This window comes from Salvelinus sp. IW2-2015, linkage group LG20, assembly GCF_002910315.2.
Source record: "Salvelinus sp. IW2-2015 linkage group LG20, ASM291031v2, whole genome shotgun sequence".
In the NCBI taxonomy this organism is placed as follows: Eukaryota; Metazoa; Chordata; class Actinopteri; order Salmoniformes; family Salmonidae; genus Salvelinus; species Salvelinus sp. IW2-2015.
In genome coordinates, this window is record NC_036860.1 from 30,052,633 (window position 1) to 30,078,832 (window position 26,200).

The window sequence follows — 26,200 nt, forward strand, 5'->3', positions numbered from 1 at the left end:
GCATTTATTTGCAGAATATTCCAGGTATGTGAGAGAGAGGAAAGAAAAATACTGTTTTATTTGGTTGCCTTAAAGGAACATTTCACTCATAAATGGAAATTTGATGGATCTTTTCAGACCTCAAAAGTAGAGTAAATGTCAAGTTGAAACCACATCCAACAACATGAGAATACTTTAGGGGTCAATAAACATCTGACAAACTTGTAATGTCCCTTTATGTAGCCTACTCATTAAATTAAGTACTTATCAAATAAACTATGATTACAATAGAACATATTAACTCTCCTGTTGTATTAGTTTCATGTTTATTAATTCAGTGTTCCCCATCCAAAATGACCGCCCCATTGTAGCTGACAATAAATCCATAATAATACATATATTATCACCTAATGTTGTGTTAGATCTTTGTATCAACTTAAGTTCTTGTGAACATTACAAGTTTTGAACTTCAATTTGCTATTTATGGCCTGTAGGAATCATTGACCTGAGCTCATACAACTCATTTTTGAGTAAAAGAAAGCACAATGTATGTATTATTTTGACTATAACAAATACTCACATGAAACATATTGTGCTATTTATCACAGACTACTTTGTGTCAAAGTTTAACAAGGACATTTGTTTTGAAACCAGTTCAAATGTTTAAATACTGGCAGGATTTGATGTCATCAACCCGGGATATGGCTTATCTCGTTGGCCCTGGGGTCATCCTGATAACCAATCAATCAATCAAATGTATTTATAAAGCCCTTCTTACATCAGCTGATGTCACAAAGTGCTGTAAAGAAACCCTGCCTAAAACCCAAAACAGCAAGCAATGCAGGTGTAGAAGCACGGTGGCTAGGAAAAACTCCCTAGAAAGGCCAGAACCTAGGAAGAAACCTAGAGAGGAACCAGGCTCTGAGGGGTGGCCAGTCCTCTTCTGGCTCTGCTCGGTGGAGATTATAACAGAACATGGCCAAGATGTTCAAATGTTCATAGATGACCAGCAGGGTCAAATAATAATAATCACAGTGGTTGTCGAGGGTGCAACAGGTCAGCACCTCAGGAGTAAATGTCAGTTGGCTTTTCATAGCGATCATTCAGATTCCTCCTAAAGCGCCTTCTACCAGCCTCCATTGCTGTATGGTGCACTCAAAATGTCTTGTATTTGGGTAGCCAGCCTAGGCTACTGCTCAAATTTTGCTGTAATATACCTTCATGTTTATCCTTTGCATGGTGTTTTGTTGCAGGTTTCGTTTTTTGGTTATTCATTATCAAGCTTTAAAATGGAAGCTAGAAGGCAACATTTTAGTAGCCTAGCTAGGATGTGGCATGTGTCTGTACATTTTCCCTCTACTGCACGTGGTAAACGGGACACACTAAAGCAGCGCAACTGACATTGATAAAATTGTAGACCTCCACAAGCCTGGTTCATCCTTGGGAGCAATTTCCAAACGCCTGAAGGTACCACGTTCATCTGTACAAACAATAGTACGCAAGTATAAACACCATGGGACCATGCAGCCGCCATACCGCTCAGGAAGGAGACGCGTTCTGTCTCCTAGAGATGAACGTACTTTGGTGCGAAAAGTGCAAATCAATCCCAGAACAACAGCAAAGGACCTTGTGAAGATGTTGGAGGAAACAGGTACAAAAGTATCTATATCCACAGTAATACGAGTCCTATATTGACATAACCTGAAAGGTCACTCAGCAAGGAAGAAGCCACTGCTCCAAAACTGCCATAAAAGAGCCAGATTACGGTTTGCAATGGCACATGGGGACAAAGATCGTACCTTTTGGAGAAATGTCYTCTGGTCTGATGTATGTAAACTTCCGACTTCAACTGTATTATGACAATTCATAACAGCTATTGAAAATATTAGCATATTTTTCTTACAATCAATCTTACAATCAAAGTTTCACATTCAACCGTTTAGTGTGAAAAACAAAATAAAAACCCCTTCTGCATGTTTTATAATATTTAAAAACATTTATTTGAAAATCCAAAGTTATAAACGACAACACTAACAATTGTGAATTCAGAAAACATGAACACTAAAAGGAACAAAGTGTGTGTGTGTGTGGTGCTTACTTATTCTGTCTTAGTCCATGCATTTTTTACAAACCACCAGCATGTGACTGTGCTATTTGCAGACGGGTGTGTTGCACTGAGAACACCAGCAGCTGACTTTTCTATCCTTTGCGCTTGGGCAGAGCTGGCACCTCTTCCTCTTCTGGCCCTGGCTGCTCTGGGTGGTGGTGGCATGGCTCTTTTTCATCACCCCACATCTTTCCATTGCCTCAGTTCTTCGGTGGAGCTGGGAGAACCTTCCAGAAGGACAACCATCTCTGCAGCACTCTAACAATCAGTTCTTTATGGTAAAGTGGCCAGACGGAAGCCTTAAACAAATGTGGTTTCTAATGACAATTGAGATGTACTAATAACTATGGCATAAGAGGACGACAAGCGGATAAGAGGCAATCCTTAATTTCGATTTCGAAGAGATTAATGAGCGAGTGAGGAGAGACATAGTGAATATAACTATTTGTTTAGACCTTTTGAAATGCACAGCGACAGAATTCATAACATGGGTCGTTCATACAGTGTTCTCCCTGTACACCAAGTCAGAACCTTAGGATAAATAAAGGGGGCATATAAGCAGACAATGAAAGCTCTCTAAAACAGGTAATAGGCTACACGTGCAGCACCAAGTCAGAACAGTAGGAGAAATTAAGAGGGGTAAATAGACCAAATTRTAAGGGTGAGGCACATGGGCCACTAACATCTTACTACACAACATATACTTAGTATTACTTTCTTAGCTACAGTATACTTATCTCCCTGGCATATTACATAATTTATGCAGCAGCATACAATACATTTTTGGACTCACTTTGTTGTGCTGTGCTCACTTGAACAGGAAGGTGGCGCGGCGGGCAAATTTTGTCATCAAATCCTCTGGATTTATGGTGCTTTCAAAACAACTGTGAACTCGGGAAAAAACAAGGTCGAAAGTATGATGTTGACATGATCACTCCAATCAAAGCTACAGTACATATAAAGTGATTTGATGTACTTTTATCTGTGGCCAATGACCTTGAGCCTTCTTGGATGGGCACTTCTAATGTAACTCTATGGCAGCACCCAAGGGGCTAGAATTTTCGAGGTCTACCCTTAGACTTGGTGGTGACGTAGTGTCCCCATGAGTGACAGAACACTGAGCCAATCACTGCGCAACGCTCCGTATTTTCTGTTGGCTTGCCACACATCACAGAAAGCACTGAGCTAAGCTGAGCTAGAAAACAAAAAAGAGACCATGTTTGTATGCGGCTTTATTAACTCAATGATATATATATATATATATATATATATATATATATATATATATATTACATTGCTCTGCCCCACCTGCCCTGAATGACGGGTCGCCACTATAAAACATGTATATACAGCATCCTATGTAAAATGCATTCGGAAAGTCTTCAGACTCCTTTACTTTTTCCACATTTTGTAACGTTACAGCCTTATTCTAAAATTGATAACATTGTTTATTTTTACCCTCATCAATCTACACACAATACCCCATAATGACAAAGCAAAAACAGGTTTAGACATTTTTGCAAATTGAAATTTGATATTTACATAAGTATTCAGTACTTTGTTGGAGCACCTTTGGCTGTGATTACAGCCTCGAGTCTTCATGGGTATGACACTACAAGCTTGGCACACCTGTATTTGGGGAATTTCTCCCATTCTTCTCTACACGTCATCTCAAGCTCTGTCAGGTTGGATGGGGAGCATCGCTGCACAGCTATTTTCAGGTCTCTCCAGAGATGTTCGATCAGGTTCAAGTCCGGGATCTGGCTTGGCCACTCAAGGACATTCAGAGACTTGTCCCGAAGCCACTCCTGGGTTGTCTTGGCTGTGTGCTTAGGGTCGTTGTCCTGAGCGCTCTGGAGCAGGTTTTCATCAAGGATCTCTYTGTACTTTGCTCCGTTCATCTTTTCCCTGGATCCTGACTAGTCTCCCAGTCCCTGCCGCTGAAAAACATCCCACAGCATGATGCTGCCACCACCATGATTCACCATAGCGATGGTGCCAGGTTTCCTCCAGACGTGATGCTTGGCATTCAGGCCAAAGAGTTCAATCTTGATTTCATCCATCCAGAGAATCTTTGCTTCTCATGGTCTGAGAGTCCTTGCTTTTTGGCAAACTCCAAGCGGGCTATCATGTGCCTTTTACTGAGGAGTGGCTTCCGTCTGGCTACTCTACCATAAAGGCCTGATTGGTGGAGTGCTGCAGAGATGGTCGTCCTTCTGGAAGGTTCTCCAATCTCCACAGAGGAACTCTGGAGCTCTGTCAGAGTGACCATCAGGTTCTGGGTCACCTCGCTGACCAAGGCCCTTCTCCCCCGATTGCTMAGTTTGGCCAGGCGGCCAGCTCTAGGAAGAGTCTTTGTGGTACCAAACTACTTCCAGATAAGAATGATGGAGGCCACTGTGTTTTTGGGGACCTTCMATGCTGTAAAAATGTTTTGGTACCCTTCCCCAGATCTGTGCCTCGACACAATCTGTTCTCGGAGCTCTACAGACAATTTCTTCGACTTCAAGGCTTGGTTTTTGCTCTGACATGCGTGATCAACTGTGGGACCTTATATAGACAGGTTTGTGCCTTTCCAAATCATGTCTAATCAACTGAATTTAGCACAGGTGGACTTCAAGTTGTTGAATAATCTCAAGGATGATCAATGGAAACAGGATGTACCTGGCTCAATTTTTTTGTCTCATAGCAAAAGGTCTGAATACGTATGTAAATAAGGTCTTTATGTTTTTTTATTTATTACATTTGCCCAAAAATTCTAAAGACCTGTTTTCGCTTTGTCGTTATAGGGTATTGTGTGWAAATTGATGAGGACATTTTTTTATTTAATTMATTTCAGAAAAAGGCTGTAATGTAACACAATGTGGAAGTAGGGATGGGGTCTGAATACTTTCCGAATGCACTGTACTTTTAAGTGGATATTATAAAGGTTCATCTTTTTTCAAATAAAACAATGGGCAGTTTGGGTTGCAGTTGTATGTACCTTTTTTTGTAAAAACAAACATAATAGGCGATGTCTGGCTAGCAAATTTGTTGTGTTTTTTTCTATATGGTCCTTGCACTAATTGAGTTTGACACCCCTGATCTATTTAAAAATGTATATATATATTAACCAGGCAAGTAAGTTAAGAACAAATTCTTATATACAATGACGGCCTACCCCGGCCAACCCTAACAACACTGGGCTAATTGTGCGCCACCCTATGGGACTCTCAATCACTCCCGGTTGTGATACAGCCTGGAATCGAACCAGGGTCTGTAGTGACACCTCTAGCACTGAGATGCAGTGCGTTAGACTGCTGCGCCACTAGGAAACCCAGTATCTTTCACTGAATGTAAACAAAAGACCCCCTCCCCACCAGTCTCATTGAAACCAGCATAGTCTTATATTGAGATATATCAATAAATTTACATTTCACAGATCCATGGGTGTAAGACCTCTGGGCTACTCTATTTGTTTGTCTTCATCRATCCTCTCTGGCACTTATCACAGTTCTTATGCTCTGATGACACCCTCTGCTGTTCACTTTACACCATAGCAAGCTCACGTGGCCACGACTAGTTCAACAAATAGTGGCTAAAAGTGACAAAACCAAACATTTTCATTGTAGAAATGTAGAAAACTAACAAAACAACATATCCGGCTCAGCAAATGTGTACACGAGTCAGCAGGGTGGTATTCATTAATGCACACCATAGCAAAGCACTTTATAACGGAAAATGTAAATTAGCATTTCTTGTTTAGTTCCCAGTGAATATGACACAGTACTCGTGTGCACTTAGTAGCCTCGCATATAAGGGGCTTAGATTCGGATTTTGTAGGTTGTGGTGCTTTTTAATGAGAACTCTATTGTAAACGGTTCCATTCCCATTATGTGCTGTCTCCCAACCTGGAGTGGTACAATTCAATTCCATTACACCCCACCCCCATGCTAACTCCTGCAGATACTCTGCACAGGAGTGTGTTTGGCTGTGTCAGTGCTTGTCTGTGTTTTAACACGCTTCAAGTGCCATGCCTACTGTAGCCATTGACAGGCTCTTCCCATTTGTGGTAGTGGGTGAGTGAGACCTGAGAGGGGACACCATTATAAACTATCCCAGAGATACCATCTGGCCTCGCTCGAAACCCACTTCATCCACTTTGACAAACGTCTTTACTTTTTCATTAGGCTTATTACACACATCCATTGGGATCCATTGTACTGTTCAATGCTACTGTCAAACATTTTAAGGCTCTATGGTAAGGGTGCCATTGTGTTGATCCACTCATTCTCCCCTGTTCCTCTCAATGCTCACCTCAACCTTCATAAATCCTTCATATGCCCGACCACACCTCAGAAATTGTGCTACGACGACTCTCTTTAAACTGTGTGTTAATTCACTAAACATGAGCTATACTCACTCGTTCTCCACAACTCCAAGTGGCGCGTTTCAAACCGACAAGACCAGAGGAGGAGTAAAATAACAGTGGCCGTGGTGGGTTGCTATTGGAAACCCTCTGAAAAATGAATTTTTCATAACACTCACCTCGGTGAGTCGAGTCTGCATTAGCATCCCAGAGCTGATTCCCACTCCATGGCAGTGTGAGTGGGAGCCTACGTGGGCGGCCGTTGGGCTCCGAGCGGCCCGAGTGCAAGTCTACACAGGAGGGTTCAACTTCAAGAAGAGCAACATAAAAATATCGGATGTGTGGCTCCACGCCGTACGGCTGGGGCTGTTGTGTCTTTGCTATCTCGGTACCTGAGGTTGAGGGTTCAAATTCAAATGGGAAAACTGGCTACATGCGCTATAGTTAGTAATGGGGATATTTGAATGAATATGTTGTGCTGCTTGGTCTGTGGCTATACGCTACAGTGTCTATATAATGGAAGGGGTTTCAGTTCAGAAAAGGAAACAGGTGAGGCAATCACCAGCAAACAGTTCTTATCCTCGAGAATGAGCAAAGAAACGGTTGCAAAGCTACGTCACAATTTGTACAGCCAAGCACTCCTTGACTGAGATGGCAACCCCAAAAGAAATGGCAATCAAATACACAGCAACTTGGCTTTTTTTTTTTTTACAACTATCAACCACCAACTCCAACAACTACATAGCAACCACCACCACCACCACCACAATCAATAGCACCGCAATGATCTGTCTCACTTAGCAGTTGCTGATGTGGCTAACGTATGAATCCTGTATCGGTAGCGTGCTTCAGCCTTTGCCCTTTTAGCTGGCATTAAATATAACTGAGGTAGCTACTGTCAGGAGGGAAAACAGGACAAGATAATTACCACAYGCTCCAGTTTCCCTTGTCCTCCCTTTACCATTGTGATTTGTGCATAGTAATTAAAACATGAGAGCTGCTGGTATAAAGTTGCACACAGTGTGCATTAGCTTAGGGAATGTGCAAGGTGTTTGGGAGTGGGTCTTAACACTGCTGTTCTCATGTACATCAGCGGAGGTTGCTGAGGGGAGGATGTGTGTTTGAAAGTATCTGATACCATTCCACCTATTCTGCACCAGCCATTACCATGAGCCCGTCTTCCCCAATTAAAGGTGCAACCAACCTCCTGTGATGTACATACAGTATGTGAGTGTTTGGGGGTGGGGGGGGGGGCGTCTATATGTGTGTGTGAGAGAGAGAGACAGGAGAAAATAGAGATAAAGAGAGACAGTGAGAAAAAAAAGGGTGGGCGGGCGTACATACCTTTGTTGCAGTAGGAGCTATATCCTCCTAAAAGCTTTCCAAACGGATGAATTCCAACATACAGTGTAAAGGTGTTCTGATGTGTTATTCTGCAAGACTGAACATAGCGAGTGCATTTCACTGTACACATTTATTAACCAGCATCAGTTCTACATGGGAGACAAATTTGCTAGATTTAAAAGATTGATTAGCCACAACACAAGGAAATCAAGCTGTTAAGGGCCTACGGCAAGAAGAAGGTAACAAACTTGCTTCAATCGTTATTCCTCTATTTATTTGGTTTTCACAGCAATCAAACCAACCAAACACCATACAGACTTTCACACTTGTCCRTTTTTATTGAACCATGTAGATACTTTACTTTTAATAAATATATATATATAAATATCAGGGACAACCAAAGAAACAAAGTCAAAGAAAATGGTGCCATTGGGTCAATAACGAAACATTAACATAAATCAATATGTCACATACTGAGCAGTTCTATCAATTCTACTTCAATCAATTTCACTTTATTAGAGTGACACAAAACACACACAAAGAAAGTTACTTTTATATTGTAAAATGTATATGATTATATAGCCAGTTAAGTGAGCACAAACATACATTTCCCAAATAAACTGTCCACCTTGCCATTACACTTGCTCTGGAAGAAGCCAAGTCCCACTTCACCCTTCAAATCCATCAAACATACTTTTCACTTGAGTGCACTTGCTATGTTTACATTTTAAAAAATCATGGCGTGAAATATTATTTTGGGTCACAGACATTTACCCTGATACTAGTGGAGGAAGGGGAGTGTGTGTGTGTGTGTGTTAGTGAGAAGGAGAGAGTTCACTGATCAGGTACACCAAACCTACATCTAGTTAGTTCTATTTGTGTGGTATGGTGACATTTTTTCTCTTCATGATAACAGGTCTTGATATTGCAGTAGCGTGCGTGTTTCTGCCAGGATCCGCGACCTCACAGTACAGGAACCTCTCTCTCTCCTCTACTTCTGCTCCTGTCGCTTCTGAAAAGCATGCACACAGCATGCGTGCATACACGTGCGCGCACACACACACACACACACACAAACCAAACACCAACACCACACACACACACACACACACACACACACACACACACACACACACACACACACACACACACACCACACACACACACACACACACACACACACACACACACACACACACACACACACACACACACACACACAACACACACACACACACACACACACACACACACACGTGGCATCACAGGGGGTAATGGCAGGATATGAATGGGTCAAACTCATTAGCATAATGATGGCGATCTAAAAGACAGCTTTTAAAATGTTCACTGGATGATGAGAGCAGATTACCACCAGGACTTTGGCAACAAAATACAGAAAGAAACAAAAGAAACAAAGAAACAAAAGAAAGACAGAAAGCTAGAAACAAAGAAAAAAAAAAGCTTTTTTGAACATGAATGACACAGGTCAATCCTAGACGCGCACCTTTAAATCTGTATTGCTAAAAGTTATGAGAGGACATTATGACACCAAAAGTGCAGGATGCCCAAAGAAAATGATATCCTAAATATCCACTCTATTATACCTAACCATCATGGTGTCTTATCAAATGTTATGAAGTAAATAATATTATGAAGAACTGTCAGACATGATGCTATAACTTAAATTATAGAAAATACTGTATGTGCAAAACTCCTCGTTGTCTTCAAATATACAGTATGTGACTGATGTGAGCGTTCATTACTCAGTGGAGATCTTGCACTCTCATGACATTAACTGGATGCCATCTGAATTATTGTCTAGCAACACGCAATTAAGTCTGCATCGCTCTGAAAGCTTTTTTTCCCCATCCGGGGATTGGGTGATAGGAGGCTGGCTGGGTTACTGATTCCTTGTGGAACACACACAGTAGATGTGTCATGCCCATAGCGGGCACAAGGGCACGTGCCCCTTCAAATTTTCCCTGTTTTGTAATCTTTCTGATGTTAAATGAATTATTAAACTTTATTTTTAAGTCCACGTTTTATCATAATTATTTATAGAAAGATCTGTCATATGTATTTTGCGGAGGAGGCACACTGATTGGACCAGGCAAAGAGTACCCCCCCCCATTCTCCCTAAGTAAGTGGTTCCTTCCAAGGTGCACCACATAGCAAAGATATGCTAGGCAGGACGTTAGACACTAGTTAGTGCATGCAGACAGTATCATCAGTGAGGAGGAGAGTGTAGAGTGACACACACAGCGTTTGATTTGATTTTAGCTGCCAGTGATGAGCAGGACTCGCAGGAGGTATATTTGTAAAATAATTTGATTAAGCTATGTAGCCTATTGATTCCCTCTTGATGAATAAATACAATTACAATGTTTTGCTGTTTCTGTAATACTAGCCACCTAGCAATTTCATGAAGTTGGCTTTAACTAGCCAGCTAGATAGTTTCCCAAACAAGCTACCAAGCCATTTCAGGTTCTCAATCAAGTCAGAGTAGCGTGTCTAACTATCTTAGCTGGCAAGGTTGCTAGACTTTAGAAAAGCTAACAATTACTAAATAAGACTCACATTCCTTTCCATCTTTTACCCAGATTTTAGCAGAGAAGCATATTTCCTTTATTAGAAAATATAACCACCAGTCAGGATGATACAGACAGTTTAAGGGGCATTTATTTTATACCTTTATTTAACTAGGCAAGTCAGTTAAGAACAAATTCTTATTTTCAATGGCGGCCTAGGAACAATGGGTTAACTGCCTTGTTCAGGGGTAGAACAACAGATTTTTACCTTGTCAGCTCAGGGACTTAATCTTGCAACCTTTCGGATGCTAATCCAACGCTCTAATTAGCCACTTGGCTACCTGCCGCCCCGGGTATGCTTAGATATGCAAAAAATAATTGGTTTAAATGTAATCTGGCACCTTATGCTAATCATATTTATGTATTACTTATGATGCCATGATATGTATCACGTTTCATGTAAGACCCAGATGCAGACAATGTCGAAGTAACAAAAGTGTATTACTAGTACAGGGGCAGGCAAACGAAAGTTCAAGGGTGGCAGGGTAGCCTAGTGGTTAGAGCGTTGGACTAGCAACCGCAAGGTTGCAAGATCAGGCAGGGGTCAATAATCCAGTGTGGTGTGGCAAGGTATAGAACGGCAGGCAGGTTCAGGGCCAGGGCAGGCAGAATTGTCAAAACCGGGAAAAAATAGAAAACAGGAACTAGAACAGAGGGGAAAACCACTGGTAGGTTTCACGAAACAAAACAAACTGCTCATTGAACATCTCATTCAAAAATGATGGGCATTAGTATGGAGTTGGTCCCCCTGTTGCTGCTATAACAGCCTCCACTCTTCTGGGAAGACTTTACACTAAATGTTGGAACATTGCTGCGAGGATTTGCTTCCATTCAGCCACAAGAGCATTAGTGAGGTTGTGCACTGATGTTGGCTTATCAGGCCTGGCTCGCAGTCGGCGTTCCAATTCATCCCAAAGTTGTTCAATGGTGTTGAGGTCAGGGCTCTGTGCAGGCCAGTCAAGTTCTTCCGGACCAATCTCGACAAACCATTTCTGTATGGACCTCACTTTGTGCACGGGGGTGTTGTCATGCTGAAACAGGAAAGGGCCTTCCCCAAACTGCTGCCACAAAGTTGGAAGCACAGAATTGTCTAGAATGCATCGTATGCTGTAGCGTTAAGATTTCCCTTCACTGGAAATAAGGGGCCTAGTCCGAAGCATGAAAAACAGCCCCAGACATCAAACTTGTCGTTGTCATTATGAAAAGGTATAAACACAAAAACTACAGGCTACATGACATCACCAGCCTGGTGGTCCAAAACACCATAACTAGTGTATTTTAACACCAATAAATCCACCCATTTAAAAATGAATTAGTATACAGTATGTCAATCTAGCAAACCAGGCAACTAAAAACTACTTTTTAAACAATGTTTTGGTTCGTTGCTAGCTAATGTTAAGTTAGATGGTTAGCCAGTTCAAATAATTACCGTATCATATAGCTGACAACGTCTTCACTTTAGCTMATTTGTCTTCATTATTACAGGAAAATAAACTCACAACAAGATCATTATTTACAAGTTAATGGCAAGCTAATTACAGAATATATCTTACAGTTGTGAGTCTGATTAAATAAAAGCAGGGCATTCTACCGGAGAATTTTAGAACGTGGACACTGTCTCGTTGGCCTAACGTTATATCCTAATTTGACTTTGGTGCAGGTCATGTGCTTCACTGGTAAACAAATACTATATAAAATCAAATCAAAGCTGATTTGTCGCATGCACAAGATACAGAAGGTGTAGTGAAATTGTTACTTGCATAGTAGAGTCTTTTGTTTAGACATATAGCTACCTAGCTAGACAATGAACCATAATCCCAACTCATAATGTTAGTACCCTGCATGAATCTGCAGGTAGCTAACCAACCAGCTTCAATGTTAGCTAGCTAGCTAACTATAGGCTATAACTAGCAAAGCAAATGGCTCTGAGATATGAATAATATTACTACACAGATCATACAAGTAACGTTAGCTAGCGAGCCAGCCAGCTAGCATTAGCTAGCTAGCTAACAGTACGCTATAACTTGAAATGCAAACGACTTTCTGACAATATTAGAAACGTATAATATCTGAAAATGTAGCTAGCTAGACTATCTTACCCATATACATGAACGGATGCTTCTCCCTCTTTGTCACGGATGCCATGGTTGCCCTTAGTTTGAAGATGTAATTCGGAGATAGGTGTTTTAACAACAGTCTTCTGTGCGTTCTCTTTTCAACTCCATCTGCATATTTGCAATCAAACTCCATCTGCATATTTGCAATCAAACGTCTGAATTTTCTCCAACTCCTTAGGTATCATACTCTAATTCCACCGGGCATTCCGATGTTTTCAAAACTCGGTCCTCCAGAAAGTGGAGAACAACACTTTTGCAGCGTTAGAAAGGATTACCTACACATACTGACCAGCTCATGTTATAGACAGAAGCCAGCTACATGGCAAACCAATCCAAACTCATCTCTCGGCATGTCCAGCCCATCCATTATCTCAGCCAATCATGGCTAGTGGGAAGGTTCCTGTATTTTTACGTGGCTAAAMAATCTAGGCTCGTAATTTAACCATTTTATTTTTATTTACAGATGGCATACACGTTTGTTATTAAGGCACATGAACGTTCACACGTTCCAGAAGGCATTTCTGCCAAAAAACGCATTTTGATTAGAAATAAAAGTGCCTGATTCAGAAGAGTTGGGTTAAATGCGGAAGACACATTTCAGTTGAATGCATTCGGTTGTACAACTGACTAGGTATCCCCCTTTCCTTTTCTCTCTTGTGAAGTAATGAGGTGTGACATACACCTAGTATCCTAAATCACAATTTTGATACTGAAGGATTAAGGACTAGTTTCTCTACCACCTAAATTCTTACAAAMAAAGTAAATACACACCTAAACCACAGAAGCTCAATTCCTTATAAGAACAACCGTTGAGCCAAAATGGATGCTCAATACACCCTCAGTTTCCCTCCTAAGACCAAAGTTCTTAACCTTATCCCTCTCTCTTACAGCTCTTGTGCTGTCTTTCGACAACTTGTACTACACCCATACACATTTCTGTCAACATTGTTCATAGCAATTACAGTTTTTATTTCTGATTCTGAAGGGTTACAAAATTCTGGCAACTTTCCCAGAATTCCCATGGTTTCTAGAATATTYTGGGAATTCTGGGAAAGTTACCAGCATTTTGCCAACCTAATTCTGCTAAAGCTTTTACCTCCTCCCTGGGTTTGTCTTCCTTCATTTTCTTGCGAGTCATGTGACCACGGAAGCTGGCCTGGATCTTGGCAGCAGCCTTGTTGGCCTCGGGGTCATCCAAGGGGATGTCCATGATGTCCTCCTCGTGGGTCTTGGGACACCCGTCCTGAGAGGGACAAACAACACGGTTGGGGTCAGTTCTGCTTCAATTCAGTTAATTCAGTAAACTGAAATTCCAATTCAATGTTTTTTCTCATTTAAACAACAAGGCCAATATCAGCTGTTCTCATCCCATTCACTGATTGACTGTTGTACAATTTGAAAGCCAGCCTGGGTGCCAGTCTGTCTCTGCTTTATACAACTTGTTGCGGTCAAGCCATACAATGGAAGGCAACTTGTAATTCTGAATAGAGTAACAGATTGTAACAGATTTCACCGCGATAGGTTTGATAAATTCATCTCTGAAGGTGAAATGTGTACTTACATTCTGAAATCTTGCTCTGATTTATCATCCAAAGAGTCCCAGAGATAACATGAAGTGTAATTTTGTTAGATAAATTCMTTTTTCATACCCTAAAAATGTCCATATAGCATGCACGATCGATTTTGTATTTCCACTCGTTCAATTTGCAAAGAAAGGAAGCCTTGAAAATCTAACCCTAAATGTTGTTTCAACCAGTCAAATCATGTTCGTATTTATTCCTCAGAGATCCTAGAACATAACCAGACTTCACTATATCATTAGGAGTATAGTATATCCTATAGGACACCAAATTTGGTTAGAGCGACGCCTTCATGGCACGCCGATGACGCGGGCGGTCTTCACTTGATTGACTTTGTCGAATAAGCGCCCATCGGGGTCAAACAAAGCTAGCTAGATAGCCAATGAGCTGGGCTTTACGGGAGTATCTGTCGCAAAATGTTGCTGCTAACCTTGTGCGACATCAAGCCTTTTCCATTTGGATAAAAAAAATTAGAATATGGAGAGTTATAAAGTTATGATAATTGTGTGTTTTGCAAATGTGGAACTTATAATATGGCTACTAATACTGGAAAAGCTAAATCAATGTCCAAGTATTCAGATTTGACGATATTCTTGCAGAAAAATGTAATGTGAATGTAAATGTCTCCACGATTTGCCCAAATGTACCTGGGTGACTTCATACTAAATGTCATGTAGTTTGCTCAGAGTGATGGCTAGATTTGGGACCTTTCTGTTGCATTTCAAAAATGGGAGAAATTTTTGTTTTGTTTTCTTCTACCAGATCTATTGTGTTATATTATCCTACATTCAATTCACATTTACACAAACTTCAAAGTGTTTCCTTCAAATGGTACCAAGAATATGCATATCCTTGTTTCAGGGCCTGAGCTAACAGGCAGTTAGATTTGGGTATGTCATTTTAGGGGAAAATTTWAAAAAAGGGGCTATCCCTAATTAAACTCTTCATAAAGACAAATTATTGACTCCCCGGAACGAGTATTTGGTTGCACCAGCAACGGCCAAGATAACTGCAGACAAACGCTTCTTGTAACCGTCAATGCGCTTGCTGGACCTTTCTACTGGCAATTTGGCCAACTTTTTAGCAGCAAACTGCTCTGATTCTTCAATGTTTTGAGGGGTGCCCTCCACCAACTGCTGTTTTCAGATCGCGCCATAGGTTTTGGATGTAATTCAGATCTGGGCTCTTCGCTGGTCACCATAGCAGTCCAGCATCTAGTCTTGAACCATTCCTGGGTGCTTTTTTATGTGTGTTTGGGGTCATTTTCCTGTTGGAATACCCACAACCTTCAATTGAGACGCATCTTGTGGGCAACCCCACAGCATTATCAACCCTCCCCCATCTTTGATTGTAGGGAGGGTGTTCTTTTCATTGAATGCTTCATTTGGTCGTCACTAAACACAGTGCTGATATGTATTGCCAAAGAGTTGTAATTTTGTTTCATTGGTCCACAGAACATTTCCCCCAGGATTTAGGCTTGTTTAGGTGGGTTTATGAGAAGTTCAATCAGGCTTTCTTGTGTCTTCTTCAGCAGTGGGGTCTTCCTCACTGCAATCTTCCTCAGGAGTGGCAGGTAGCTTAGTGGTTAGAGTGTTGGGTGAGTAACTGAAAGGTTGCTGGATCGAATCCCCGAGCTGACAAGGTGAAAATCTGTCGTTCTGCCCCTGAACAAGGCAGTTAACCCACTATTCACCTGTAGGCCGTCATTGTAAATAAGAATTTGTTCTTAACTGACTTGCCTAGTTAAATAAATAAAATTCCTATGTTTACCAATTACCAAATAAAGCATTGAAATAAAAGAGGGGTTGCTTTGCTGTCTCTGGTACTGGTGGCCTTGAATGTGTGCATGAAATAAGCAGATTGTCAATGTGATTTAGAGTGCAATGTTCAATCCACTGTCCAAAAACTCTGTTGAAGGTTGTGGATCTTCCAGCAGGACAAACCCAAACAAATATCAAAAGCACCCTGGAATGGTTCATGATGAAATGYTGGACTGTTCTGGAGTGGACAGCGAAGAGTCCAGATCTGAATGAGATCCACAATCTATGGCAAGAGCTGAAAACATTGAAGAATTAGAGAAGTTTGCTGCTGAAGAGTGGGACAAATTGCCAGTAGAAAGGTGCAGCAAGCTCATTGTTATCTTTGCCAAAGGCTGTGCATCCAAGTAGCTAGCTCCTGGGTACCAATAATTTGGTCCATGCCATTTGCCTTTACGTTCTAAGTTACAATTGTAAATTTAAGTTTACAAAAATACATTTGGTTCTGCAATGTTGAAAATCCAATAACAAGGCGTAGAGACAATTTTTWAAATGTTTTATTTCAGCTTATTTGAGAAGAAATAGGGAATTATTTAAGTACAGTGCAAGGGTGCCAATATATTTGGCCGCAACTGTATCTGCCTAGGGCAGCTGTAACTTACTGTAGTAATCTATAAAGGCAGCTGATAAACGTTTAGGTTGCTGTCTAGCTCTGATAAGATGGTTTGATGGTCCGATATTGAAAGTTTGAATATGTATGATCTGCATGAAGGAGAGTTGGGCAAGAAGTATGGCTATGAGTCAAGTGGACCAAATATTCTACTCCATGTAATGAGGTATAATTTCCAAACACTTTGATACAAATGAAAGTGGCACACAAATGGTGCTCAGAATTTACTTAAAATAGAAAAGAAAATAGAAAAGACATCAGAATGACAAGGGCTGGAACACAGTGTTGGTATTATCAGGAATCAAGGTAAAACCCAAGTGCAGACTGTGTGAAGTAACAATGTTTATTGTAACCACAGGGGAAGGCAAACGACAGGTCAAGGCAGGCAGGGGTCGATAATCCAGAGAAGAGGCCAGGGTACAGGACGGCAGGCAGGGTCAGGCAGAGGTCGGTAATCCAGAGGTGGAGCAAAGGTACAGGACGGCAGGCAGGCTCAGGGTCAGAGACAGGCAGTGGTCAGGCGGGCGGGTACAGGGTCAGGACAGGCAAAGGTCAAAAACCAGGAGGACGAAAAAAAGAGAAACTAGGGAAAAACAGGAGCTGAGACAGAACGCTGGTAGGCTTGAACAAACAAGATGAACTGGCAACAGACAGACAGAAAACACAGGTATAAATACACAAGGGATAATGAGGCAGATGGGCAACACCGGGAGGGGGGTGGAGACAAGCACAAGGACAGGTGAAACAGATCAGGGCGTGACAGTAACCCCCCCCTAGGGACGCCACCTGGCGCATACCTGGTTGAGCGGGGTGCCGGCGCTGGAACTCAGAGATGAGGCCTGGGTCCAGGATGTCCCTAGCGGAGACCCAGCACCTCTCCTCCAGGCCATAACCCTCCCAGTCAACCAGGTACTGGAATCCCCTGCCCCGAGGTCGAACCTTCAGGAGGCGTCTCACCATGTACGCCGGGCTACTGTCGATGAGACGAGGGAGAGGGGTGGGCCTGGAAACAGGAGACTAGGGGCAGTCAGTCATGATTTTAACTCTGGACACAGAAAAGGTAGGAAAAATACAGAGGGTACGGGGCAACAGAGGACGAACAGCAGAGGGGCTAATGATCTTGGAGCGGGGGGGGAAAGGTTTCAGCTTCTGGGCCAGTAGCCGCAGCACTATAGCGGCGTGCCAGCACCTCAGGCTTGACCTTGTTGGATACCGGTCAGTGCTGAGGAAACGAAGTGGCCTGGGCCTTACTGAACCCCTCCCGGAGGTCCTGGTACTCTGTGGAGCAGGCCGAGAGGTCCAGGGCAATTTCCAAGCCCCCAGGACGTCCCGGGGCAGGCAGAGCTGACTTCAGCTAATGAGTGTGGCAGGATGGGCTTCAGCCCACGATGGCACCAGTTGCACAGTCAATGGAGGGATTGTATCGCTGGAGCCAAGAGAATCCCAATACCACTGGAACCTGCGGAGACTCAACCAGCAGGAATTGGATCGTCTCGATGTGGTTCCCCAACACTCGTAGGTTGACAAGGGTGGTCTGGTGGGTGACCCGGCCTATAGAGCGCTCTAACACCCATGGGAATGAAGAAGAGTTGAGTGGGGATGCCCGGCTCGGACGCCAGGGTAATGTCCATGAGACTCACATCGGCCCCCGAGTCGATGAGTACCTGGAGAGACTTGGACTTGTCGCCCCACAGTAGGGTGGCATGAAGAGGGGGGCAAGTAAGGGGAGAATAACAATTATCTTTAAGACCCACCAGAGGACTCACTCCAACGAATGAGCTGGGTCTCTTGAAGGGAAAGGTAGACACATAATGACCGACAGTACCGGAATACAGACAACTCTGGGTGTTCAGTCCATGTACGTGTTCGACTGGAGGCAGCCTAGCCCTGCCGAGCTGCATCGGCTCGGGAAGAGGCAACTCGGCAGTCTTCGGAGGATCTTGGAGGAACTCGGCTAACCTCGGATCCTCTCGGGGACTTCCAGAGTTCACCAGATGCAAGGTGGGATCATTGAGTGAGCGAGTGAGTGAGTGAGTCTTACGTTACCGTAACCATCCACAAGCACAGGGACAGGTGAAACAGATCAGGGCGTGTCAGGTACAGTATAACAGTAGATAGGTTATCACATATACCTGCTTATCAACTTGTAATGATCATTCGGGACACGTAAAATACGATGTCATCGACATTAATAACCTAAACCCTAAAACATATAAAAAAAGAAATACTAATATGTCAATTTATCATTCCATACAAATAACATAGTGACATGAAACATTGTACCGTCATATCATTGCGGAGCGGATAAACAGACTGTCTCATAAAGGGCATTGTTCAACTCTAAGGAATATGCTTAGGAACAGAATCCCTCATGCTTTGTTTATAAGCACACAAGCCTCCTGTGCTCTGTCTGTGCCTCTCCACCCAGGTCCTATGGGGTCTTCAGTTTCCATCAGCACATCTATTTCCTCTTGGCTGTTAGGGGATGGCTACGTCCCAAATGGCATCGTATTCCCTATATAGGGAATAGGGTGCCATTTTGGACACAGAAGATGCTTCAGTGTCAGGGAATCAGAGGCCAGAAGACTTCCTCGTACAATAAGGCTTGCTAGACATGAAGGTAGTTTAGTGAAATGAAAGCAACATCCTCGGGTGAGTTTCATGTACTATGGCTAAGCCGAAGAAACCAAGGGTATGTTATACACGAAGTCTGGCCTAAACTATCTGACTTTCACAGAGGCAAATCGGTAGACCACTCTAGTGGGTGATGTTTCCTTTTCTTGGTATTGGCCTCTAACACTTTACTTAACGACAAATTATATAATGAATTATGGTGCATTAATAATGCATACGCATTATGCATTATTGACATAAGCATATATGACCCCTTATGATGTCTTAGCATTATTTCACACTAATCCTGAATAATCAGCCATATTGAGTAAGGCATAGCATGTTATGACTGCGTAATTAAACATGATAAGGGCTCATACATACTTACAACAAGTTATAATGCATTATGCCTGTTGACCTGAGTTACTTCAATTATCTGGTCACATAACCAAAACCAAAGACAAAAGAGGGATTTGAGTAGTGGTTATAACTGAAATATATCGGTGACAGTTACATTTGCCAAGAACCATTGTTCACTTAACAAACACATTTCTTAGAGTATACTATAAATGGAAACAAGAGGGCATATTTGGTGGGGTGACACTCAACTGAGTGTCACCCCATCTCTTTTCAATATTTCAATAGAATGCTCTCGGGTGGAAACACAACAAACGATGTACTCGAGCTAAAAAAATCCTAGCTCTGTCAATATATACACTTTTAATGTAAATATCAATCATTGTATGGATCTTCAAACTATGCAGGTCAAATGACTGGTGAGAGTTAGTATGCAAATGACCATCTGTCTACTCAGTCACAAGCACACGGTAGCAAGTCTTCAAATTATACACAGATAATTGCTGTTTCTCGAAAACTCGAAAGTCTAGGGTCCTCCCACAAACAGACAACCTTCAAGCCCACGCAGTTCAGCAAGGATGAGTTTTGTAGTGTACCAACTGGTGCTATCCATACCGGATTTTTTTTTTGTTGCAAGAAATCCTCAAACCCTACTGAATATATTTATCTCCCTTTGCCTAAGTCCCAATAGAATACGTTGCCTATTTTGGATTGTTTTTGAAGAACTCATATTCTAAAATGATTCACAGAGTACAATTCAGTGAGTACAACGTGGTCTCAGGGCAATTCGCATTATTCTGTACGTAAATTTATTACACCCCATTTAGTGTGATGTACGTTACGTTATATTATAAATGGAATAGTGGTCGTACAATATCTGAATTATAGGACATATAGTGTCTTACATCTACTTCGGTTATACAATAGCATACGAATTGGATGATGTACCTTCTTACACATCTTGGAGGTATTATATTACACGTCTTTTTCTGAGACCAGGTTGCTTGTAACAACAAATAACATTTTAACTTAGTCAGAATAATTGAGTCAGAATCATTATGAAATGATAATAATACATTATAAGGTGTGATACATGCGTATGACAAGTCTTAAGCTGCATTATAACACAGTTATACATTTTATCTGCATTATCGCACAAACCAGTCATTGGAGTAAGCCTGGATTTTCATGAGTGATTTGCATGCCCCTGTGCTTATTATACTAAAGCTCAATAAGCTACCCACAAGGTATTTTCCTCTATCATATTTAGTCACTTCTAATCCTATCTTTCCAATAATTATCAAGCAAATGAACATTGGACTGAAAACGACATACAGCTGAAAACACAGTTGACTAAAACAGTACTTAAACAGAATGTACAATAAATACATTTGAGTGGTTAAACACGTCTCTCAACAGTTCTATGCACGTTTGATTTGAAAATAATCACATAATGCCAGTCTGAGCCTGCAGCTGCTCTCCCACCTCCATGATTAGCAGGCTAACCCTGCCAATAACTACAATGTCTCATCATTGTTTCTAAATGGATCCACATTTGTGGTGCAATTTTGCATTGAGTCACAGGTCAGCTTTTGTTTTGGAGAGCAAAAACGCACTGACTTTGGAATGCCAATTTTCTTGGACTAAACTGTGCCTGGATGCCTGAATGTTGTTTTATCAGAATTATTTAGGCATACTATATCCATTATTTTAACTTGTCTCCCGTTACTTTCATCATGAAATACATCTAATACAGTAGCCTAAACCATAATAAATAAAGTTCAACATTTAAATGCTTGCACCTCATAATTTTTACAAAATAGCCTAGATCGATACTTACATTTAGACATTCCATTGCGAGAGAATGGAAAACAAAAATCCTATAWAGAAACGTGAAGTTCACTTCTCAGAGTTTTTGGTTGATATTTATGAACATTCCCCGTCTACGTTCGTGCGCTTCTCTCCCGTGCCTCTTCTACTCCTGTATGGCAGTGCCTGTGTGAAGCTAGCCACAATAGTGGAATTTTCGGTTCGCCATCAAAATAAAAGTTCCCTAATGAAAGTGATTCAAACGGATACAGTAGTTTACGCACATTCATTCTCCAATCAGCTGCTAGCAGTGCAGGGACGACCTCTGGCGTTTTCCTTGCTCTGCCCGATGATCACAAAACAAAACATTACAAAAGTGTAAGAAAAAGTTGTGGTTATGAGTAATTAAAAGCATTGATGGGAATATCACATATGAACAGAAAATACAGTATCTATTGTAGAATTAATTTCCCCTCATAATCCTCATAATATTACATACGGATTGTTTTCCCCTCATCAATCAACACACAATACCTAATAATGACAAAGCATTTACAGGTTTTTAGAAATGTTTTGCTAATTTCTTAAAAGTAAAAAACTGAAATATGACATTTAAATAAGTATTCAGACTCTTTACTCATTTTTCTGTTGAAGCACCTTTGGCAGCAATTACAGCCTCGAGTCTACTTGGGTATGTCGTTACAAGCTTGAAACACCTGTATTTGAGTTTCTCATTCTTCTCTGCAGATCTTCTCAAGCTCTGTCAGGTTGGATGGGGAGCATCGCTGCACAGCTATTTTCAGGTCTCTCCAGAGATGTTTCGATCAGGTTCAAGTCCGGGCTCTGGCTTGGCCACTCAAAGACATTCAGAGACTTGTCTCGAAGCAACTCCTGTGTTTTCTTGGCTGTGTGATTAGCATCGTTGTCATGTTGGAAGGGGAACATTCGCCCCAGTCAGAGGTCCTGAGCGCTCTGGAGCAGGTTTTCATCAAAGATCTCTCTGTACTTTGCTCCGTTCATTTTYCCCTCGATCCTGACAAGTCTCCCAGTCCCTGCCGCTAAAAAACATCCCGACAGCATGATGCTGCCACCACCATGCTTCACCGTAGGGATGGTGCTAGGTTTCCTCCAGACGTGATGCTTGGCATTCAGGCCAAAGAGTTCAATCTTGGTTTCATCAGACCAGATAATCTTGTTTCTCATGGTCTGAGTGTCATTTAGGTGCATTTTGGCAAACTCCAAGCAGGCTGTCATGTGCCTTTTACTGAGGAGTGACTTCTATTTGGCCGCTCTACCATAAAGGCCTGATTGGTGGAGTGCTGCATAGATGGTCATCCTTCTGGAAGGTTCTTCCATCTCCACAGAGGAACTCTGGAGGATCTGTCAGAGTGACCATCGGGTTCTTAGTCACCTCCCYGACCAAGGCCCTTCTCCCCCTGATTGCTCAGTTTGGCCGGGTAGCCAGCTCTAGGAAGAGTCTTGGTGGTTCCAAACTTCTTTAATTTAAGAATGATGGAGGCCACTGTGTTCTTGTGGACCTTTTTTGGTACCCTTCCCCAGATCTGTGGCCCCATCCTGTCTCGGAGCTCTGCGGACAATTCCTTCGACYTCATGGCTTGGTTTTTGCTCTGACATGCACTGTCAACTGTGGGACCATATATAGACAATTGTGTGCCTTTCCAAATCATGTMCAATCAATTGAATTTACCACAGGTGGACTCCAATCAAGTTGTAGAAACATCTCAAGGATGATCAACGGAAACAGGATGCACCTGAGCTCAATTACGAGTCTCATAGCAAAGGGTCTGAATACTTATATAAATAAGGTATTTCTGTTTTTTATTATGGGGTATGATGTGTAGATTGATGAGCAACATTTTTTTAAAATCCAGGCCTATAACTTCTCTTAACTCTCAATTTATTACAGAAAACAAATTGATAAACACAATATGTAGGGAAAGTACTGCACATTTGAAATAGTGCCCTTTATTCACCTGAACTTTAGGCATCATATTATACTTTTGTAAGCCTACACAGTGCAGGGTTATTTTGCTGATAAAAAAAAACATGAAAATGGATCATCATAAATGACATGTTTTTTTGCCTTCATAATACTTATATCATACTGTATCTAACATTTCATACTTTGTTTAGGCAGAACAGTACCACAGTACAGTAGAAGTGAAAACCTTGTTTCCCATGGGATCTTTCCATTCTCTGTATGATGTTCATCTGAGTAACTTCAGCCCCCATGTTCCTCCACTAACTTCTCTACCCTGGGGTGTTATGATAATATATAATTCCACTCCCTCTTTCATTTCTCTTCTTCTGTGGTGTTATTTTAGGAGCAATCACCACACAACGCCCTTAGACAGTGCASTTTGGTGAGTCTGAGTGGGCAAAGGTTCACTTTAACTTCTCACTTAATGGAATAAATATTGACTGTAATTGCATTGCAGGAATTCTATGTCATACAGGTCCTATGCAAAAAAAAGAAGGTTATATCCAAAGCTTTTCTGTGCATAATTAGGCTACAGTGTCTACTCTGTGTGTAAGCATTTTGTTGAATCGGTTTTCAAAAAACAAAAATACACATCATATACACTGTATGATATAAAAGTGACAGGTTCATCCAAAAATAGCATTCTCCCTTGAGAACGCAGACAGACAATACCCCTTTGTGCTGCTCACGCATGCCTAGAAGTGCATAAGTAAAGATTCCAGATTTRGTGTTGATGCTACCACGAACGTATCATAATTCTAGTCAAGAATCTGTGCTCCAGCCAGGTGTGTGTGTGGTATCCAGGGGTTGGGAAAATACTTCACAGTGGACCAATGAAGGACATGCTATTGCTTGTTAGCCATTTAACAGTCCTATTGCATTAGACAGTAAAATGGCTTGTGGCCTCAAAAACTTTTGGTGAACGAATATTGTTAAGCCTTCCCTTCATGAGGTGCTACATCACTCTACATGTTTCTATGGTAATATACTCGCTTGAGTAACACAATCCCTCATTGTTGCCTGCCAATTTCAACAGAGCCTACATCAGATGCCTAGGCATAACATTCACATGTGAGATTACACATGGATGGTTTGATTCTCTCTCTCTCTCTCTCTCTCTCTCTCTCTCTCTCTCTCTCTCTCTCTTCCTTCTCTCTCTCTCTCTCTCTCTCTCTCTCTCTCTCTCTCTCTCTCTCTCTTCTCTCTCTCTCTCTCTCTCTCTCTCTCTCTCTCTCTCTCTCTCTCTCTCTCTCTCTCTCTCTCTCTCTCTCTCTCTCTCTCTCTCTCACACACACACACACACACACGCACACGTCTACACGCACGCACCCACGTCAGATCTGGATAAAGTGAAACATCAATGTATGTGTTTGAACCACAAGTTATTTCTGAGGACACTTCTAGTTGTCTTCATTTGGGTGTAGAGTGAATCATATCAGTGATATGATATCACCCAATACACCATGGGAGGTATAGGTATCAAGCACCTCAGAGTAGGAGTGCTGTTCAAGGATTCAGTAAGATTAGGTCACTCCTGTCCATATCATCTTATTCATTGTGATGAGATCAAAAAGGCTAAACTTGTCCTAAGTCAGCCCCATGTCTTTGAGAGTAATGCTGTATGTTGTATTTAAGTAACCTTCTGTCTTATGTAACCATACCAAACGTAACATATCATACTCATTTGTATGTTACAGATTTATAYTTCCTATGTTACGTCTAGTCTACGAGACCAGGCTGGAGGAACAGATATAGCTAGACTGAAATTAGATAMATATTTTTTTTCAAGTGCACWTGAAATATGCAGCATGCAATATGAATTGTCTTGRTCGTATGAAGAGGTAATACTGTTGACTATTTAGTCAATTTATTGAAAGCTAGYTAATGTTACAGTTTGACTAGCCTAGCCAGCTACTGTAAATGTACATTCATGTCTTAATAGCTATCTGTCAATTAATTACATTTTTTGAGTCATGTTTTGGCATGGTTATACTGTATGTCTCATTTCAAGTAACTAGCTGCAAGCTTGAAAGAACATTCAATCATACACTTTACAGAAAAACCCACTTAAAAACATCTAGATCGAAAGATGTGTKTGTGCCATGTATGCYAGAATGGAGGTTTTAAAACGACAGCTGCGTATGCATATTTGCCAGTACATATGGCATAGCCTACACATATAGCATACCTTGCAATAGAATCTTCTCTAAAAAACAGTTGTAAAATGTGCTCTGCATTAAGATAACCAGAGTTGATTTCTAAACCAGATGAGTTGTCAAATAGTAGCTGCCCATACCATAGTGAGCATGCATATCGTTAGATGCATTGGAATACAAGGTATGGAGACTGATAACGAGCCTGTTGGATTATAAACACAGCAAAAAAAGAAACGTCCCTCAGGACCCTGTCTTTCAAAGATAATTCGTAAAAATCCAAATAACTTCACATATCTTCATTGTAAAGCGTTTAAAAACTGTTTYGCATGCTTGTTCAATGAACCATAAACAATTAATGAACATGCACCTGTGGAACCTGTTGTTAAGACACTAACAGCTTACAGACAGTAGGCAATTAAGGTCACAGTTATGAACACTTAGGACACTAAAGGGGCCTTTCTACTGACTCTGAAAAACCAAAAGAATGATGCCCAGGGTCCCTGCTCCTCTGCGTGAATGTTCCTTAGGCATGCTGCAAGGAGGCATGAGGACCGTAGATGTGGCCAGTGCGATAAATTGCAATGTCCGTACTGTGAGACGCCTAAGACAGCGATATAGGGAGACAGGACGGACAGCTGATCATCCTCGCAGTGGCAGACCACGTGTAACAACACCTGMACAGTATCGGTACATCCGAACATCACCCCTGCGGGACAGGTACAGGATGGCAACAACAACTGCCCGAGTTACACCAGGAACGCACAATCCCTCCA

General features: G+C 41.7%; 1 protein-coding gene across 1 annotated transcript; it reads right to left on the minus strand.

Moving 5' to 3' along the window:
* Positions 1-8,295: 8,295 nt before the first annotated feature.
* On the minus strand, positions 8,296-21,517 carry nrgna (neurogranin (protein kinase C substrate, RC3) a). Its single transcript, XM_024011069.3, has 3 exons — positions 21,301-21,517; positions 13,580-13,726; positions 8,296-8,790 (listed from the first exon to the last, which is right to left on the minus strand). The coding sequence occupies exons 1-3, from the start codon at positions 21,313-21,315 to the stop codon at positions 8,770-8,772; spliced, it is 183 nt and encodes a 60-aa protein (XP_023866837.1). The 5' UTR covers positions 21,316-21,517; the 3' UTR covers positions 8,296-8,769.
* Between the last annotated feature and the right edge of the window lie 4,683 nt (positions 21,518-26,200).

Coding starts and splice junctions, on each gene's coding strand:
- nrgna (XM_024011069.3), bottom strand. Junction 8,791..13,579: donor AAGACAAACCCAGGGAGGAG/GTAAAAGCTTTA, acceptor CATGCTTTTCAG/AAGCGACAGGAGCAGAAGTA.